Source organism: Carcharodon carcharias, chromosome 10 (genome assembly GCF_017639515.1).
Source record: "Carcharodon carcharias isolate sCarCar2 chromosome 10, sCarCar2.pri, whole genome shotgun sequence".
Classification (NCBI taxonomy): Eukaryota; Metazoa; Chordata; class Chondrichthyes; order Lamniformes; family Lamnidae; genus Carcharodon; species Carcharodon carcharias.
In genome coordinates, this window is record NC_054476.1 from 98731054 (window position 1) to 98749780 (window position 18727).

Below are 18727 nucleotides of genomic sequence, written 5' to 3' on the forward strand. Positions count from 1 at the left end.
TTTCGGTCAGTGCATGTTTCATTCAATGCGTGCATCAGTCAATGCGTATGTTAGTCAGTGCCTGTGTCAGTCAGTGCCTGTGTCAGTCAGTGCGTGTGTCAGTCTTTGCGTTTGTCAGTCAGTGCGTTTGTCAGTCAGTGTTTTTGTCAGTCAATGCATGTGTCAGTCACTGTGTGTGTCAGTCACTGTGTGTCAGTCACTGTGTGTGTCAGTCGTTGTTTGTGTCTGCCAGTGTGAGTGTCAGCCACTCTGTCTTCTGCCAGTGTGTGTGTCTGCCTATGTGTGTGCCTGTCGGTTTATGTGTGTTAGTCATTGAATGTGTGTCAGTGTGTCTATGTCAGTCAGTGTGTGTGTCAGTCAGTGCGTGTGTCAGTCAGTGTCTGTTTCAGTCAGTGCGTGTGTCCGTCAGTGTGTGTCTGTCAGTTTATGTGTCCATCAGACAGCATGTGTATCTATCGGTTTGTGTGTCTATCGATGTGTTAGTGTTTCGGTCAGTGCATGTTTCATTCATTGCGTGTGTCAGTCAGTGCGTGTGTCAGTCAGTGCATGTGTCAGTCAGTGCCTGTGTCAGTCAGTGCATTTGTCAGTCAGTGCGTTTGTCAGTCAGTGTGTTTGTCAGTCAGTGCATGTGTCAGTCACTGTGTGTGTCAGTCACTGTGTGTTTCAGTCGTTGTTTGTGTCTGCCAGTGTGAGTGTCAGCCACAGTTGTTCTGCCAGTATGTGTGTCTGCCTGTGTGTGTGTGTCAGTCAGTGTGTGTGTCATTCAGAGTGTTTTTCATTCAGTCTGTTTTTCAGTCAGTGTTTCTTTCAATCAGTGTGTGTTTCAGTCAGTGTATGTTGCTGTCAGTGTTTGTTTCAGTCAGTCTGTGTTTCAGTCAACATTTGTGTCAGTTAGTCTGTGTTTCAGTCAGTGTTTGTGTCAGCCAGTGTGTGTGTCAGGCAGTGTTGGTTTCTGCCATTCTGCGTGTGTCAGTCAGAGTATGTGGCTGTCAGTTTGTGTGTGTCAGTCATTTTGCATGTGTCAGTCAGCGTGTGTTTCAGTCGTTGTGTGTGTCAATCGGTGCGTGTGTCAGTCGGTGCGTGCGTCAGTTGGTGCGTGTATCAGTCGGTGCATGTGTCAGTCGGTGTGTGTGTCAGTCGGTGCGTGTGTCAGGCGGTGCATGTGTCAGTCAGTGCGATTGTCAGTCAGTGCGTGTGTCAGTCAGTGCGTGTGTCAGTCGTTGTGTGTGTCAGCCTTTGTATGTGTCTGTGTATTATTCTGTCAGTGTATGCGTCTGTCAGTGCGTATGTCTGTTAGTGCATGTTTCTGTTAGTGCATGTGTCAGTCAGTATGTGTGTCGATTGGTGCTTGTGTCAGTCGGTGCATGTGTCAGTCGGTGCATGTGTCAGTCAATGCGTGTGTCAGTCAATGCGTGTGTCAGTCAGTGCGTGTGTCAGTCAGTGTCTGTTTCAGTCAGTGCGTGTGTCCGTCAGTGTGTGTGTCTGTCAGTTTATGTTTCTGTCAGTTTATGTGTCCGTCAGTCAGCGTGTGTGTCTATCGGTTTGTGTGTCTATCATGGTGTGTGTGTTTCGGTCATTGCATGTTTCATTCAATGTGTTTTTCAGTCAGTGCGTGTGTCAGTTAGTGCTGATTTCAGTCAGTGCATGTGTCAGTCAGTGCATGTGTCAGTCTGTGTGTGTGTCAGTCAGTGCGTGTGTCAGTCAGTGTGTTTGTCAGTCATTGCGTGTGTCATTCATTGCAATGTCAGTCAGTGTGTATTTCAGTCTGTGCGTGTGTCAGTCAGTGCGTTTGTCAGTCAGTGCGTTTGTCAGTCAGTGGGTTTCTCAGTCAGTGCATTTGTCAGTCAGTGCATGTGTCAGTCACTCTTTGTGTCAGTCACTGTGTGTGTCAGTCGTTGTTTGTGTCTGCCAGTGTGAGTGTCAGCCACTGTGTCTTCTGCCAGTGTGTGTGTCCGCCTGTGTGTGTGCCTGTCGGTTTATGTGTGTTAGTCATTGAATGTGTGTCAGTGTGTCTATGTCAGTCAGCCTGTGTGTCAGTCAGTGTGTGTGTGTCAGTCAGTGTGTGTGTCATTCAGTGTGTTTTTCCGTCAGTGTGTGTTTCAGTCAGTGTGTGTTTCAGGCAGTGTATGTTTCAGTCAGTGTGTGTTTCAGTCAGTGTGTGTTTCAGTCAACATTTGTGTCAGTTAGTCTGTGTTTCAGTCAGTGTGTGTGTTAGCCAGTGTGTGTGTCAGACAGTGTTTGTTTCAGCCAGTGCGCGTGTGTCAGTCAGTGTGTGTGGCTGTCAGTTTGTGTGTGTCAGTCAGTTTGTGTGTGTCAGTCAGTGTGTGTTTCAGTCAGTGCATGTTTCAGTCAGTGCGTGTATCAGTCAGTGCGTGTGTCAGTCAGTGTGTGTGTCAGTCGGTGTGTGTGTCATCCTTTGTGTGTGTGTGTGTATTTTTCTGTCAGTGTATGTGTCTGTTAGTGCGTGTGTCTGTTAGTGCGTGTGTCTGTTGGTGCGTGTATCAGTTGGTGCGTGTGTCAGTCAGTGCGTGTGTCAGTCGGTGGCTGTGTCTGTCGGTGAGTGTGTCAGTCGGTGCTTGTGTCAGTCGGTGCGTGTGTCAGTCGGTGCGTGTGTCAGTCAGTGCGAGTGTCAGTCATTGCGTTTGTCAGTCAGTGTGTGTGTCAGTCAGTGTCTGTTTCAGTCAGTGCATGTGTCCATCAGTGTGTGTGTCTGTCAGTTTATGTTTCTGTCAGTTTATGTGTCTGTCAGTCAACGTGTGTGTCTATCGGTTTGTGTGTCTACCGATGTGTGTATATTTTGGTCAGTGCATGTTTCATTCAATGCATGTGTCAGTCAGTGCGTTTGTGAGGCAGTGCGTGTGTCAGTCAGTGTGTGTATCAGTCATTGTTTGTTTCTGCCAGTGTGAGTTTCAGCCACTGTGTCTTCTGCCAGTGTGTGTGTCTGGCTGTGTATGTGCCTGTTTTTTTATTTGTGTTCGTCATTGAATGTTTGTCAGTGTGTCTATGTCAGTCAGTGTGTGTGTCAGTCAGTGTGTGTGTGTCAGTCAGTGTGTGTGTCATTCAGTGTGTGTGTCATTCAGAGTGATTTTCAGTCATTGTGTTTTTCAGTCAATGTTTTTTACAGTCAGTGTGTGTTTCAGTCAACATTTGTGTCAGTTAGTCTGTGTTTCAGTCAGTGTGTGTGTCATCCATTGTGTGTGTCAGCCAGTTTTTGTTTCAGCCAGTGTGCGTGTGTCACTCAATGTGTGTGGCTGTCTGTTTGTGTGTGTCAGTCAGTGTGTGTGTCAGTCAGTGTCTGTTTCAGTCAGTGCGTGTGTCTGTCAGTGTGTGCGTCTGTCAGTTTATGTTTCTGTCAGTTTATGTGTCTGTCAGTCAGCGTGTGTGTCTATCAGTTTGTGTGTCTACTGATGTTTGTATGTTTCGGTCAGTGCATTTTTCATTCAATGCTTGTGTCAGTCTGTGCGTTTGTGAGTCAGTGCTTGTGTCAGTCAGTGTGTGTGTCAGTCAGTGCATGTGTCAGTCACTGCGTGTGTCAGTGCGTTTCAGTCATTGCGTGTGTCAGTCAGTGCGTGTGTCAGTCATTGTTTGTGTCTGCCTGTGTGAGTGTCAGCCATTGTGTCTTCTGCCAGTGTGTGTCTCTGCCTGTGTGTGTGCCTGTTGGTTTATTTGTGTTAGTCATTGAATGTTTGTCAGTGTGTCTATGTCAGTCAGTGTGTGTGTCAGTCAGTGTGTCTGTGTCAGTCAGTGTGTGTTTCAGTCAACATTTGTGTCAGTTAGTCTGTGTTTCAGTCAGTGTGTGTGTCACCCAGTGTGTGTGTCAGCCAGTTTTTGTTTCAGCCAGTGTGCGTGTGTCAGTCAGTGTGTGTGGCTGTCTTTGTGTGTGTCAGTCAGTGTGTGTGTCAGTCAGTGCGTGTGTCAGTCAGTTCGTGTGTCAGTCAGTGTGTATGTCAGTCATTGCGTGTGTCAGTCAGTGCGTGTATCCGTCGGTGCATGTGTCAGTTGGTGCGTGTGTCAGTCGGTGCGTGTGTCAGTCGGTGCGTGTGACAGTCGCTGAGTGTTTCATTTGTTGTGTGTTTCACTTGGTGTGTGTTTCTCTTGGTGTTTGTCTCTGTAGTGTGTGTTTCAGGCAGTGTATGTTTGTCAGTCAGTGTGTCTTTCAATCAACATTTGTGTCAGTTAGGGTGTGTGTCAGGCAGTGTATGTTTGTCAGTCAGTGTGTCTTTCAATCGACATTTGTGTCAGTTAGGGTGTGTGTCAGCCAGTGTGTTTGTCAACCAGTTTGTGAGTCAGCCAGTTTGTGTGTTTCAGGCAGTGTTTGTTTCAGCCAGTTTGTGTGTGTCAGTCAGTGTGAGTGTCAGCCAGTCTGTGTGTCAGCCAGTTTGTGTGTTTCAGGCAGTGTGTGTCAGTGAGTGTGTGTGTCTCAGTCAATGTGTGTGTCATTGTGTGTGTCAACCAGTGTTTGTTTCGGCCAATGTGTGTGTCAGTCAGTGTATGTGTCAGACAGTTTGTGTGTCAGCCAGTGTATATGAGTAAGTCAGTGTATGTGAGTAAGTCATTGTATGTGTGGCAGTCAGTGTGTGTGTCAGTCAGTGTGTGTGTCAGTCAGTGTCTGTTTCAGTCAGTGTGTGTGTCTGTCAGTGTGTGTGTCTGTCAGTTTATGTGTCGGTAAGTGCATGTGTCGGTCAGTGCGTGTGTCGGTCAGTGCATGTGTCGGTAAGTGCATGTGTCGGTCAGTGCGTGTGTCAGTCAATGCGTGTGTCGGTCAGTGCATGTGTCGGTAAGTGCATGTGTCGGTCAGTGCATGTGTCGGTCAGTGCGTGTGTTGGTCAGTGTATGTTTCGGTCAGTGCGTGTGTCAGTCAGTGCGTGTGTCAGTCAGTGTGTGTGTCAGTCAGTGTGTGTGTCAGTCAGTGTGCGTGTCAGTCAGTGTGTGTTTCAGTCAGTGTGTGTTTCAGTCAGTGTGTGTTTCAGTCAGTGTGTGTGTCATTCACTGTCTGTTTTAGTCAGTGTGTATGTCAGTCAGTTTTTCAGTCATTGTGTAGTTTGTGTCAGTCAGTGGGTGTGTCAGCCAGTGTTTGTTTCAGCCATTGTGTGTGTTTCAGTCAGTGTTTGTGTGTCAGTCAGTGTTTGTGTGTCAGTCAGTGTGTGTTTTTCAGTCAACATGTGTGTTATTCAACGTGTGTGTGTCAGTCCGTGTGTGTGTCAGCCAGTGTGTGTGTCAGCCAGTGTGTGTGTCAGTCCGTGTGTGTGTCAGCCAGTGTTTGTGTCAGCCAGTGTGTGTGTCAGCCAGTGTGTGTGTGTCAATCTGTGTATGTGTTTCATTCAGTGTGTGTGTTTCAGTCAGTGTGTGTTTCAGTCGGTGAGCTGAAATTTCAGCTTGCCAGACCTGTGTGATTGGCATGCCCTGGAACAGCCGTGAAACATGCCTCTGACAGTGATCACTCACGACCATGGTTTCATGCTGGCTGGCCAACTAATGCCGTCCCGGCATGAAACGTAGCTTAAATTGGTCAGGCAAGTCTGTGCCGGGGTAGGCCCCTCAGCCGCCGGGAAGAATGGTGAGCTGGCAGCAAGTTTAAAAATGATACGGGTGAATGCTGCTGGTGAAGAAGCATACAGTCTGCGTTGCAGAGACGGTACTTTCAGCCTCGGTAGTGGCTGGAGACACCAGGCACGAGGGCATGTCCGGTGGGCACTTGGTCCCCTGCTTTTCGGATGAGTGTCTCATGGTCCTGCTGGAGGGGGTGGCTGCCAGGAAGGACACCCTTGTCCACAAGGATGGGAGGAGGAGGCCACCGCACCTTACTGAGTGGGCACAGGAGGAGGTGGCAGCCTGGGTGAGCAGCCATGATGTGGTGCAGTGCACATGGGTACAGTGCCAGAATCACTTCAATGGCCTGCTGCACCCAGGAAGAATGAGTGTCATGTTGGAATGGGGTCAGTGTGGTGAAGTGTTAAGCTCTGTCCACACCTCCATGGAGCTCAGGGGTGTTGGAGTCTGAGTGCCATCTGTCAATGGCACCGGAGCTGGCCAAGGGGGTGAGCCATGGCTGCTTGGACTGAGTGCCCTGCAGCTCGAGGGCCACAACTCGGGTGTGCCTGGCAAGCTGTTCCTCAGCTGGGGTTGGCCAGGCTGCAATGGCACCGCAGGTAGGGAGTGGGCTAATCAATGCTCCTCTGTCCTGTCAGGAGAAGACGACCCATAACATTGAAAGTTCACGGACAGACGGAGGCACCCCCAAGCCTCCTAAATCCTAACCAGATTCAAGCAAGCCTTGGAGCTGGAGAGCCGCCACGCACCTCGGTCAACCAGCCACGGAGAGGCTGGGGTGTCAGATGAAGGCAAGAGTGCAAGTGTCGGACTGTGCAAACATTGTGTAGTCTGATCATTGGTGGGAGCCTCAAAACTGGAGTCCTCATTGATTATTGAAAGATAGCACCATGATGCAGATCTCCATTGTCTCACCAGGGTGCCTGGTATGAACAGTGAGAGTGTGATGACTTAAACAAATAACATGTCCTGTTCTCCCTTAGCTTCACCAGCACACAATCGCAGGACCCTGAAGGGGCACCCCTGACGCCAGAGGGCCTTCAAGCTTCACTTGCACCTACGTCACATCCACTCTCTGAACCAGGCACCAGCGCAGATACCAGTACCTCGGGTGGGCGTTAGATCTTTGGCTATAACGTCGGAGCACAGCAGTGAGGGCACTTCACACTCACTTGAGGAGCAAGTGGAGGCACAGAGTGCCTAGGGCACCGGCAGTCAGAGGACTGCTGGAGACCAGGACGAAGCTCAGTCGAAGGCTGATGATGAGCCTGTGGAGTCGTCCATTAGGCAGCAGATGCTGATGTCCAGCGTGACGTGCGGGAGGATCTGGCAGAGATCCATGAGGGTTTGCGTGCCATGGTCCTTGTGATGGGGAGTCCATGCAGAGTGTGAGCACTGCGTTGACCCTCATGGGAGAGTGCATTGCCTCATCCATTGAGAGGATGTCGACTCTCATGGAGAGGCAGCTCCAGGGACAGAATCAGGGGTTCCTGGGGTTGTGCTCGGACTTACAAGCCCTCAAACAAGCACTGTCCTCTGTGTGTGAGATGGTTGTGGTACCCAGTATCCCAGCTCAGTGCCCATTCATCAATGGCGAGCAGGGAGGTCTGAAGTGCCCTCACATTGGCGCACGAGCTGCTTGTTGTCTCTGTGGGCTCCTCTCAGGGCACTCTGGATGATGGCAGCAGCTCCTCCACCCCTCTGCCAGTGACCATGGCATCTGATGAGGCTGTGGCGACTGGGGAGATGCCACCCGTAGGACTGGCTGCTCCCTCCCAGGTGGGGCCAGCACAGACTCCAATGGCCAGAGGACACCCGCCAATGTCATCAAGGCCAACAGGACAGCAGGCTGTCTCCAATGCCGGGGCCAGTGAGGGGGGAGCACCAAGATGTAGCACCCACAAACATAAGTTTAAGGCACCGTGTGCGCAAGAGGGATAGGTCACAGGAGATCTTTTGTTTAGTCAGGTTAGTTTTATATGTCTGTTGGTGTGGACATCAACACCAGTAATGGTCATGTCAATGTGATTTCAATGTGACAATAATATTAAATTTGCTTTTGTTGTGATGGCCTGAGCATGCTTCACTTTTTGCTTTTGGTGTGGGGAACGCCAGTATGTAATGCTGGACATATGTGGCTCTGAATTTTGCTGCCTCCCTGAAGGTTACTAAGGTCTGGCTCCACACCCTCAGTGTTCTCCTCACCATGCTCCTCTTCTGATTCACTACTGGACTTATCATCTGTTGTCTGTGAAGCTGTGTCAGGATCCTCTTCCTCCAGTGGGTGCCCCCCCCTTGCCAGTGCCAGATTTTGGAGAGTGCAGCATGTAACCACTCTCAATGACACCCACTCTGGGGGATATTGTGGTGCTCCACCTGAATGGTCCAGGCATCACAAGCACATTTTCAGAAGACCTATGGTCCTCTCTATCACTCCCTTATGTGGAGGCATGATTCGTATTGTACCGCTGCTCTGCCTCTGTTCTTGGATGGCGGAGAGGCATCATGAGCTACCTTCTGAGGGGATAGCCCTTATCACCCAGCAGCCATCCATCCAGCTGAGCCGGAGCACTGAAGAGCCCCGGCACCTGGGAGTGTCTGAGGATGTAGGCGTTGTGGGAGCTGCCCGGGTACCTTGCACAGACTTGTAGAATCAGCATCCTGTGATCACACACTATCTGCATGTTCATGGAGTGGAAGCCCTTCCTGTTGATGCATTGATGGTCACATGTGTGCAGTCTATTGCACCCTGGACACGGGGGAAACCAGCAATGACCGCGAAGCCTCTGGCTCGCTGTGCCTGACTTGCCTGGTCACAGCGGAAGTGGATGAAGGTCAATGCCCATCTGAACAGAGCATCTGTAACCTGCTTGACACAAGTGTGGACAGCTGATTGAGAGACACCGCAAAGATCACCCACCAAGTCCTGGAAGGAGACAGAAGCATAGAAGCTGAGGGCAGCTGTGACCTTCAGAGCCGCTGGCATGGGGTGTCCACCCACACAGTTGGAGCTGATCTCAGGCCCAGTCATCCGACAGACTGAGGTCACTGTCTCCCCTGAGAGTCAGAGCCACTTTCGGCACTGCATGTCGGATATATTGAGGTAGCTGCATCGCAGCCCGTAAACCCTGGCAGCAGGATAGTGGCATCTTCTGTGGCTCCTTCTGCCTTGGACTACCTGCTGGCCCTGCCCCCCTTGTGCCTGCGTTTCTCGTCCCACAGGTCACTTCCCTGGAAGCTGCATTGGAACACCTGGCCTCCTCTCCCTCCTGCCCCTCTCTTCCTCCTCAGAGGAGATGGCTCCAGTGGAGAACACAATCCCCATTACCAGGGTAAGGGAAGACTGTCTGATACCTGGAAGGGTCCACGTGGGCTGGCAGACATTAATGAGCCTGAAATGAAGCCTGGAAATGCTAAGAATGAAGCCCCAAACAGAGATGAAGCTGCTAAATACCAAAAAGCAATCAGCTGCAAACTATCTCCAAAACTGCTCACTACTCACACTGGCAATGCTGCTGACCCTTTTTAACCTGCCCTTGGATGAGGTGTGTGAAAACGTCGGCTGGCTGCTTGCCCGTTTTGCCTGAACAAAATCGCACATCTTGGACAATTGCTTTTTTAATGGCCTTTTAATTGATGGCTGGTGCGGCTCTGATACCCATGCGTGCCCGCTGACTGAAATATCATGTGATTTCATGTCCGATTGGGTCGGGCGCGTGCCTGCCAGATCAGCATAAAATTCAGCCCAGTGTGTGTGTCTGTGTGTGTCTGTCATTTTGTGTGTCACTCAATATGTGCCAATCAGTACATGTGTTAGTGTGTGTGTGTCAGTTCGTTGTGTGTGTCAATCAGTGCACATGTTAGTCAGTGTGTGTGTCTGTCAGTTAGTTGTAAAGGAAATATTATTTTCCCCCTAATATTACCATGGGATACTGAAGCAGCTTTATGGGGACTGTGTGTCTATGTGCATATTTATGTGTGTTAGTGTGACTAATTTAATTAAACTGCTGACAGTCAGACTGCAGGGTTTGAATCATCAAAAAGGGTTGGGTGTAAAACAAACATTTGAAATGGAGATGGGTAAGCTGAATGAAGTCTCAGCAGCTACGGTGTGAATGGAATTTGCATTTTTAGATAAGTTGAGATGTTGTTTGATTTTCAAAGGGACACGATAAGATGGCTACAACAAGACAAATAAGGCAATGTTATTAAGTTTATTTTTCCCCAAAGTTCTGGCCGTAATGACAACATGAAAGAATTTTTTATTCTGGGATAATTAACTTTCCAAAGTAAAGGTGAAATAATGATGTTTACAGTTCAAAAAGGAGCAAATATATTTAAAGAAAGATAGAAAGTTGTGTGTGGAGTGGCCGTGTAGAGGTTTGCTGTTCCAGTTACCAAAGTTGTGTTAAAAGCCTTTGGAGTTCCATTGTTGAGTGAAAGGGAGAGAGAAGCTGTGAAATACCTCCCTCACAGCAACAGTGGGTGCTTGTGGTACTATTGCTGGATGGTTTTTTTAGATTAAGAATCTATTGGGACTGTTACCTGAAAGGGGTATGTAGTCGGAAGTTCTAGTTAAGTAGAAATACTTTGGGAACTGTTATAAGACCAAGTTTAACAGTAGAATTGTAATCTTATGTGAAACTTTTCTTTTGTTAAATGTTTTAATTTAATCTTTACAATCTCTAAAGTTGATGGTGGACTCATTACTTCTGACTTCAGTGCACAAACGTTTTCATAATAAATAGAAATTGCAAAATTGTTGTGCTGGTGCGGCCAAGTTTCCCTTTGGGATTTGGTCAGCCTGGCAATTACCACCTGTCATATTATAACATTGCATGTACATGCATGTGTGCATGTGTGTGTGTGTGCGCACATGTGCATTTGTCAGTCAGTGTGCAGGTCAATAGGTGTATATGTAGTGATGTAGTGCCAAATTTTGAGCTGCAGGTTCTCTAAGAAAATGTGTTGGCCATTTCAATTCTAAATCTACTATTATGTTGTTTTCCTATATATTAATCGTTTGAGTTTCCAAAAGTCAGTAAAACTATGATAAAAGCAAAATACTGCAGATGCTGGAAATCTGAAATAAAAACAGAAAACGCTGGAAAAACTCATCAAGCCTGGCAGAATCTGTGGAGAGAGAAACCGAGTTACTGTTTTGAGTCCATATGGCTCTTCTTCAGAGTACTGAAGAGTCATATGGACTCAAAATATTAACTCAGTTTCCCTCTGCACAGATGCTGACAGACCTGTTGAGTTTTTCCAGCATTTTCTTTTTTTGTATCATTAAAACTATGCTTTTTAAGTGAAAAATATTTGTGCTGGTATGCAATTTATTTCGAATTAGGTGGTATTTTGAATCATTAGCATAGTTAAAATTCCATTATGCAACAGTTTAATTATTTAATCCAAGTCTATAAAAACATGAATTACAGAAAGGTTTACTTACTTCCGGTTGGGGCATGGTATATAGGGCACAACACCCAATAAGGCACTGTGGGCAAAAAAGACCTCACACTGAGGACAACAAATGACTCCAAGGAGAGGGAGCCAAATGACCATGGAGTGAAGGACATAGATAGCAATGTGGAGTGAGCAGATGGCTGTGAATAAAAGAAAGCTATCTGAGGTAACTCAAAAGAAGCAAAATGTGCAAAAAGTAAATGAAGCTGTCCTACAGGAAAACTTTGGCATCATAGGTGAACTGGAAGATTTGAAGTGCAAGATTCAAGCTGAGTATATACCTCTGAAAATGCACGATAAACTGAAGTCTTCAATGAACCAAGCTGTTCAAGAGCTGGATAAACAGAGATGGCACAAAGGTACCAGGAGGAAATAACGACTCTCAAATCCACAGTTGGCAAATCAAAGCAGGAGTTGGGAAAACTCAACCAGATGTACAGCCAAACAGAAAAGGCAAGCAAAGAAGTTGTGACCCTGAAAGACCCTATTCTTCTGGGAAATTACAAAGAGAGGCAAAATGAATTTAATGTCACTGAACAAACTGAAGAACTAATTGGCAGAGGAGACTCAGCAATGTTCAATATTCCAGGAGGAAGCTGAAAGCTACAAGAAAAATACTGAAGAGCTGAAGAAGCAGTTGAATGAAAACCCATTGAATTTTTGAAGCTGCCTCTGTACCTCTGTCTCTGTTTCTCTGCCTGTGTGTCTCCATTTCTCCGCCTCTGGACCCCTGTCTCTCTCTGCCTGTGTGTCTTTGTTTATTTGTGTGTACCTCTGCCCCTGCATGTCTCTGCCTGTGTGTATTTGCCTGCATGTCTCCACCCATGTACCTTTGACTCCCTGAATCTATATTTGTGTACCTCTGTCTCTGTGTGTCTCTATTTGTGTACCTTTGTCTCTGTCTGTGTACCACTGCCTCTTTGTGTTTCTGCCTGTGTACCTCTGTCTCTGTGTCTGTCATGAAAATATAATAATTTTCATAATATTGTGATTTATTGTAAAGGTAGGTTAATAGTGGGGTTTGGATTAGTTTCTGTGTGTGTGGGGGGGGTGGTGGGGTTTAATTGAATTGCAGACAGCTGATCTGGAGCTTTTGAGTTATCAAAAGGGAAGCTAGGTTTGAAATGCTAAATATGTAAACATGGCTGAAGTTTTAGAATGTGAGGTGTGAAGAACATTTGCATTTTTAGATAAACCAGAGAAGTTTGAATTTCAAAGAAATGATGAGCTATTACACGTAGCCGTAGGGAGCTAAGCCAAACAGTGTGTTTATTTTTCCCAAAAGTTACTGATAAAATTAGTTCTATGAAAAGATTTATATTATGAGAAATGTAAAGTTGTAAAAGCATATTGGAGCAATGGACTTTACATTAAAAGGGAGAAACGTGTATAAAGGAGATGAGGTTATGTGTAAAAGAGGAAGGCATTCTAAGATCTAACAAGCATGAAAAGCCTCCAGCTTCTATGCATCAAGCTGCTGTCTACAGGAACTGAAGCTGAGAAAACTCATTGTGTCCAGGGTGTTGTGTGCATTGCCTGGGTATGTTGAAACCTATATTGTTTTTACTGTTGCATTAGCAGGGGTGTAACTGGAGCTAGGTTAATTAGGAGAGTTAGAAGTTATCATAGTAGTAATTTGTAGAACTAGGTATGTGCTTAAAATATTTTCTTTTATAAATAAATGTTTAAATTAGTTTTGTAAAAAACCTCGAAGTCTTGGTGAGTTCATTACTACTGAATTCAATACATCTCAAAATAAAGTACAAATTGCAAACAGCTGTTTCAAGATTCCCTCTGGGATTTGAGCAGCTCAGCATTTACCATCCACTGTGCCATAACAGTCTCTGCCTATATAACTCCTTTGTGTGCCTCCAACTCTGTCTGTGTGCCTTTGTCTCTCTGTGTCTGTGTACCTCTGTCTCTGTGTCTCTGCCTGCTTGTCTCTACCTCTGATTCTCTGCACGTATACATCTGCCTCTGTATCTCTGTTTCTCAGTGTCTCTGTCTATGCCCCTCTGTCTCTGTGTATCTCTGTTAGTGTCCCTTTGTCTCTTGGTGTCTCTGCCTGTGTCACTCTGTCTCTTGGTATCTCTGTCTGTGTCCTACTGTCTCTTGGTGTCTCTGTCTGTGTCCTACTGTCTCTTGGTGTCTCTGTCTGTGTCCCTCTGTCTCAGTGCGAATCTGTATGTGTCCTTCTATTTCTCTATGTCTCTGTCTGTGTCCCTCTGTCTCTCTGTACCTTTACCATGTCCCTCTGTCTGTGTGTGTCTCTGTCTCTGTGTGACTCTGTTTGTGTCCTTCTGTCTCTCAGTGTCTCTGTGCCCCTCTGTCACTGTGTGTCCCTGTGTGCCTCTGTCTCTTGGTGCCTGTCTGTGTCCCTCTGTCACTGTGTCTCTGTCTGTGTCCCTCTGTCTCTCGGCATCTCTGTCTGCGTCGCTCTGTCTCTCGGCATCTCTCTCTGTGTCCTTCTGTCTCTGTGTCCTTCTGTCTCTCGGTGGCTCTGTCTCTCAGTGGCTCTGTCTCTCGGTGTCTCTCTCTGTGCCCCTCTGTCTCTCTCTGTGCCCCTCTGTCTCTCAGTGTCTCAATGCCCCTCTGTATCTGTGCCCCTCTGTCACTGTGTGTCTCTTGTCTGTGTCGCTCTGTCACTCGGTATCTCTGTCTGTGTCCTTCTGTCTCTGTCTTTGCCTGTGTCCCTCTGTCTCTCTGTATCTCTGTGTCCTTCTGTCTATGTGTCTCTGTCTCTGCCTGTGTCCCTCTGTCACTTGGTGTCTCTGTCTGTGCCCCTCTGTCTCTATGCCCCTCTGTCTGTGTCAGTTTCCCTGCACTCTCTGTATCTCACTCTGACTGTCTCTCTGTATTTCTCTCTGTATCGCTTTCTGACTCTCTCTGCATCTCTGTATCTCTCTCTGACTCTGTATTTTTCTCTGCAACCATCCCTGCATCTGTCTCTGACTTCCTCTGTACTGACAGACTCTCTCTATTTCTCTCTGTACCTCTCCCTGACTGTCTCTCTGACTCCCTCTGTATCTCTCTCTGACTCTCTCTCCCCCAACTGTCTCTTTCTCTGACTCTCTCTGCCCCCCCCAACCCTCTGTCTCTGTCTCTCTCTCTGCCCGCCGACCCTCTGTCTCTCCCTCTCCCCCGACCCTCCGTCTCTCTCTCTCTCTATCTCCCCCCGACCCTCTGTATCTCTCTCTCAGACTATCTCTCTCTGTATCTTTCTATCTGGCTCTTTCTCTCTCTCTGACCCTCTTGCTCTGACTCTCTATATATCTCTCTCACTCTCTTCCTCACTGTATCTCTCACTCTGAAGCTCTCTCTGACTCTCTGTGTGACTCCCTGCACCTCTCTCTCTCCCTCCGACTCCCTGAACCTCTTTCTCTCCCTCCGACTCCCTGCACCTCTTTCTCCCCCCCGACTCCCTGCACCTCTTCCTCTCCCTCCGACTCCCTGCACCTCTTTCTCTCCCTCCGACTCCCTGCACCTTTTTCTCTCCCTCCGACTCCCTGCACCTCTTTCTCTCCCTCCGACTCCCTGCACCTCTTTCTCTCCCTCCGACTGCCTGCACCTCTTTCTCTCCCTCCGACTCCCTGCACCTCTTTCTCTCCCTCTGACTCCCTGCACCTCTTTCTCTCTCTCTGACTCTCTGTATCTCTTTCTCTCTCTCTGACTCTCTGTATCTCTTTCTCTCTCTCTCTCTCTTTGACTCTCTGTAGCTCTCTATCTGGCCCTCTTTTTCTGACTCTCTGTAACTCTCTATCAGGCGCTCTTTCTCTAACTCTCTATTTCTCTCTATCTGACACACTCTCTCTCTCACTCTATCTCTCTCTCTCTCTTTCCCCAACTCTCTGTCTCTCTCTCTCTCTCTCTCCCTCTCCCTGGTTCTCCCTCCCCGGCTCTCTCTCACCGTATCTCTGTATCTCTCTCTCAGACTCTCTGTATCTCTCTCTCCCTCTCTGACTATCTCTCTCTGTATCTTTCTATCTGGCTCTCTCTCTCTCACTCTGACCCTCTTGCTCTGACACTCTATATCTCTCTCTCTCCCTTGCAGTATCTCTCACTCTGAAGCTCTCTCTGACTCTCTGTGTGACTCTCTGTAACTCTCTCTCTCTATCTCTCTGTGCCTCTATCTGGCTTCTCTCTCTCTGAATCTCTGTATCTCCCTCTCTATCTGGCTCTCTCTCCCTGACTCTCTAATTCTCTCTATCTGGCTCCCTCTTTCTCAGACTCTCTGCATCTCTCCCTCTCTCTGATTCTCTCTCTCAGACTCTCTGCATCTCTCCCTCTCTCTGATTCTCTCTCTCAGACTCTCTGCATCTCTCCTTCTCTCTGATTCTCTCTCTCAGACTCTCTGCATCTCTCCCTCTCTCTGATTCTCTCTCTCAGACTCTCTGCATCTCTCCCTCTCTCTGATTCTCTCTCTCAGACTCTCTGCATCTCTCCTTCTCTCTGATTCTCTCTCTGACTCTCTGCATCTCTCCCTCTCTCTGATTCTCTCTCTCAGACTCTCTGCATCTCTCCCTCTCTCTGATTCTCTCTCTCTGACTCTCTGCATCTCTCCCTCTCTCTGACTCTCTGCATCTCTCCCTCTCTCTGATTCTCACCCTCTGACTCACCGCCCCTCTCACCCTCTGACTCACCGCCCCTCTCACCCTCTGACTCACCGCCCCCTCACTCCCTGACTCACCGCATCTCTCACTCCCTGACTCACCACATCTCTCACTCCCTGACTCACCGCCTCTCTGATTCACTGCCTCTCTCTCTTTGACTCTCTGTATCTCACTATCTGGCCCTCTCTTTCTGACTCTCTGTAACTCTCTATCTGACACTCTCTCTCACTCTGTCTTCCTCGCTAATCTATCTCTCTGACTCTATTTCTCTCTTTGAATCTCTGTATTTCTCCCTCTGTATTTCTCTCAGACTCTCTGTATCTCGCTCTCTATTACTCTGTATCTCGCTCTCTCTGACTCTGTATCTCGCTCTCTCTGACTCTGTATCTCTCTGTTTTTGGCTATCTCTTTGATTCTTTCCTTCTGACTCTCCCTCTGGCTCTCTGTATCTCTCTCTCTCTCTATTTCTCTCTGACTCTCTATCTCTCTCTCTCTGACTCTCAGTATCCTTCTCTGAATCTCCGACTCCGTATTTCTCTCCCTCTCTGACTCTCTCTCTCTCTCTCTGACTCTCTGTATTGAAGGGTTCTCAAAATTCCCACATTTTTCATATCATCCACAAGGATATGATTTTTGCACTTTTACCTGAAACCAAACAATGAGAGGAGACAGAATATGCATTCTTCCCTTTAAAACAATCAACACGAAAGTAAAGCCCATCAAAACCTTGCATAAATAATTGCTACTAATTACTAAGGCAGGAAGACCATAATCAATGCGATTATGCAAACCTATCAATACCCCACATATACAGTGGCTTTCAATTAAAGACTAGTTACGGGGGCAGGAAGACAACGATAAACATCATGCGAGCCTATTAAAATCGAGACATCACGTCGGGAAGCGCACCAAAATCAAACAAAGAACTAACCTTGATTTGGATTGAGATAAGAAATTTGAAAAAAACAGTATAACTGGGCCAGGAAATCTGAAATGGGCATTATTTTTGGGCAGGCACACAGAAGGATGAGCAGTTTTGAAAGCAGTTTTGGGCAGTGAGCAGTTGGGAGCGGTTTTGCAGAGTTTAAGCAGGGAGCTGAGCCAAGCAGGGAGGAGATTTGGAGGTTTGCAGGCCCGCAGGCAACATCACAGCGAGGGGCACAGGGTGGCAGGCTCAACCGAAGACAACAAGGCTGCAACCGCAGCCCTCCACGAAAATCGACCACCCATAACCACGCCCTCCAACCAACTGAAGAACCTTCGCAGATTCCACAGACCAGGACCATGAGGTGATGACAGGCCCCACAGGACATAAAGAGCGTACCCCAAAACTGCAACCGGCTTACTTGACAGGATTTTGAACTGTCAAGGAATCCTGGTTGGTGAGCATGATCCTTGATCTCTCCTAGTTCAATTTAGTTAGGTTTTGGGGCTGGGACAAGGGTAAGGGGATTAATAGAGTGATTTTCCCTTGTTATGCCGTGTGTACCCCATTCTTAACTAAGTGTAGTTTGTAGGTCTGTATAATCTCAGTGTAATCCTAATGTTATAAGTTTATTTATGACTTCAATAAACTCAGTTTTTTTCTCTTGCACCAAAACCAGTTGTCTGCTGCACTTTGTCACAACCCCCAAATAAGTCCAAGGTCGAGAACCCAGGGAGTGGGAGAGATTTGAACCACTCAGAAGTCAGAGGTGAAGCTGACACAAACCAGCACCCCCTGCAGTATCTCTCTATCTGGCTCTCCCTCTTTGACTCTCTGTATCTCTCTCACTGACTCTGTATCTCTCAATCTGACTATCTTTCTCCTGGACTCTCTCTGTATCTCTCTCCCTCCCCGACTCTCCGTATCTATCTCTCTCTCTGGTTTGCTCCCAGTTCGGTGACATCCGGTGACGTCTTGAAACCTGGGCTTTAAAAGTTGAGGAATCCGATGCTCAAGGTTGTTCGGGGACGGAGGACAGAGAGAAACGGAGAGGTCGAAGCCGAAGCCGTTTCAGGAGCAGGAGCAATATGCCAGAGGTCGGGAGGAAAACAGGTCAGAAAGAGGGTGAGGCGGATCGAAGGAGGGTCAGTGTCCCGGAGCTGGGACTGACTGAGATTTACAGGGATTAGTTAAATGGGATTGAGTGGGATTGACTGGAGATTGACTGAGTTGGGAACGACTGGGATTGACCGACTGGGATTGTCCGGATGAGATCGACTAGGCAAAACAAAAGCAGAATTACCTGGAAAAACTCAGCAGGTCTGGCAGCATCGGCGGAGAAGAAAAGATTTGACGTTTCGAGTCCTCATGACCCTTCAACAGAAGTTCTGTTGAAGGGTCATGAGGACTCGAAACGTCAACTCTTCTCCGCCGATGCTGCCAGACCTGCTGAGTTTTTCCAGGTAATTCTGTTTTTGTTTTGGATTTCGAGCATCCGCAGTTTTTTTGTTTTTATCTTTGGGATCGACTGGGATTGTCCGGATGGGATCGACCGACTGGGATTTACTGGGCTGGGATCGCCCCAAATGCAAGTCTTAAATCTTCAAACCAAGTTGCAGTTCTACTTTGGTAAATCTAAAATTCTTGTGTGATTGGCTGTTACCTTCTCACTTTCATTGCATCACCCTGCAGATTGCTTTAAGGGGTCAGTATGACCTGGTGATCTAAGATCCCAGCTGGTTGGATCAGTTACCCTGAGTCCAGAGTCTCTGATGAGTCTGTCCCTGTCTCTGCTGCAGAGTCCCCATTGCTGGAGCCTCTACAACCCAATGTACAGCCAATCCCTTCAAATTGATCCTGATACTGATCTGGGATCGACCACATCAGGTCTCGACCCTGTCCCAAGCCTCTGAGAGGTCACTGTCCCTACATTCCAGGTTGGGCTGCTGGGAATGGCAGTAGAGTCAGTAACATCACCTAGAGTGTGTCTGTTCTGGACCATGGGCACCTGGGGAGGGGTGGGGGGGAGCTGGGGAGGTCTAGGGGTTGTGGGTGTGTGTGTGGAGGGGGGGTCTATGGGGTGTGTGTGTCTGTGGAGGGGGGGTCTATGGGGTGTGTGTGTCTGTGGAGGGGGGTCTATGGGGTGAGTGTGTCTGTGGAGGGGGGTCTATGGGGT

The 18727-nt window shown here is 47.8% G+C and overlaps 1 protein-coding gene across 3 annotated transcripts in view; it reads left to right on the forward strand.

Annotated features, from left to right (window-relative positions):
* The first annotated feature begins 17549 nt into the window (after positions 1–17549).
* Positions 17550–18727, forward strand: part of mybpc3 (myosin binding protein C3) — a 1308988-nt gene continuing 1307810 nt past the window's right edge. For all 3 annotated transcript variants that reach the window (XM_041197987.1, XM_041197986.1, XM_041197988.1), the window contains exon 1: positions 17550–17664. In XM_041197987.1, the coding sequence (XP_041053921.1) occupies positions 17640–17664 (25 nt within the window). In that variant the 5' untranslated portion in view covers positions 17550–17639. The remainder of the gene's footprint in view (positions 17665–18727) is intronic.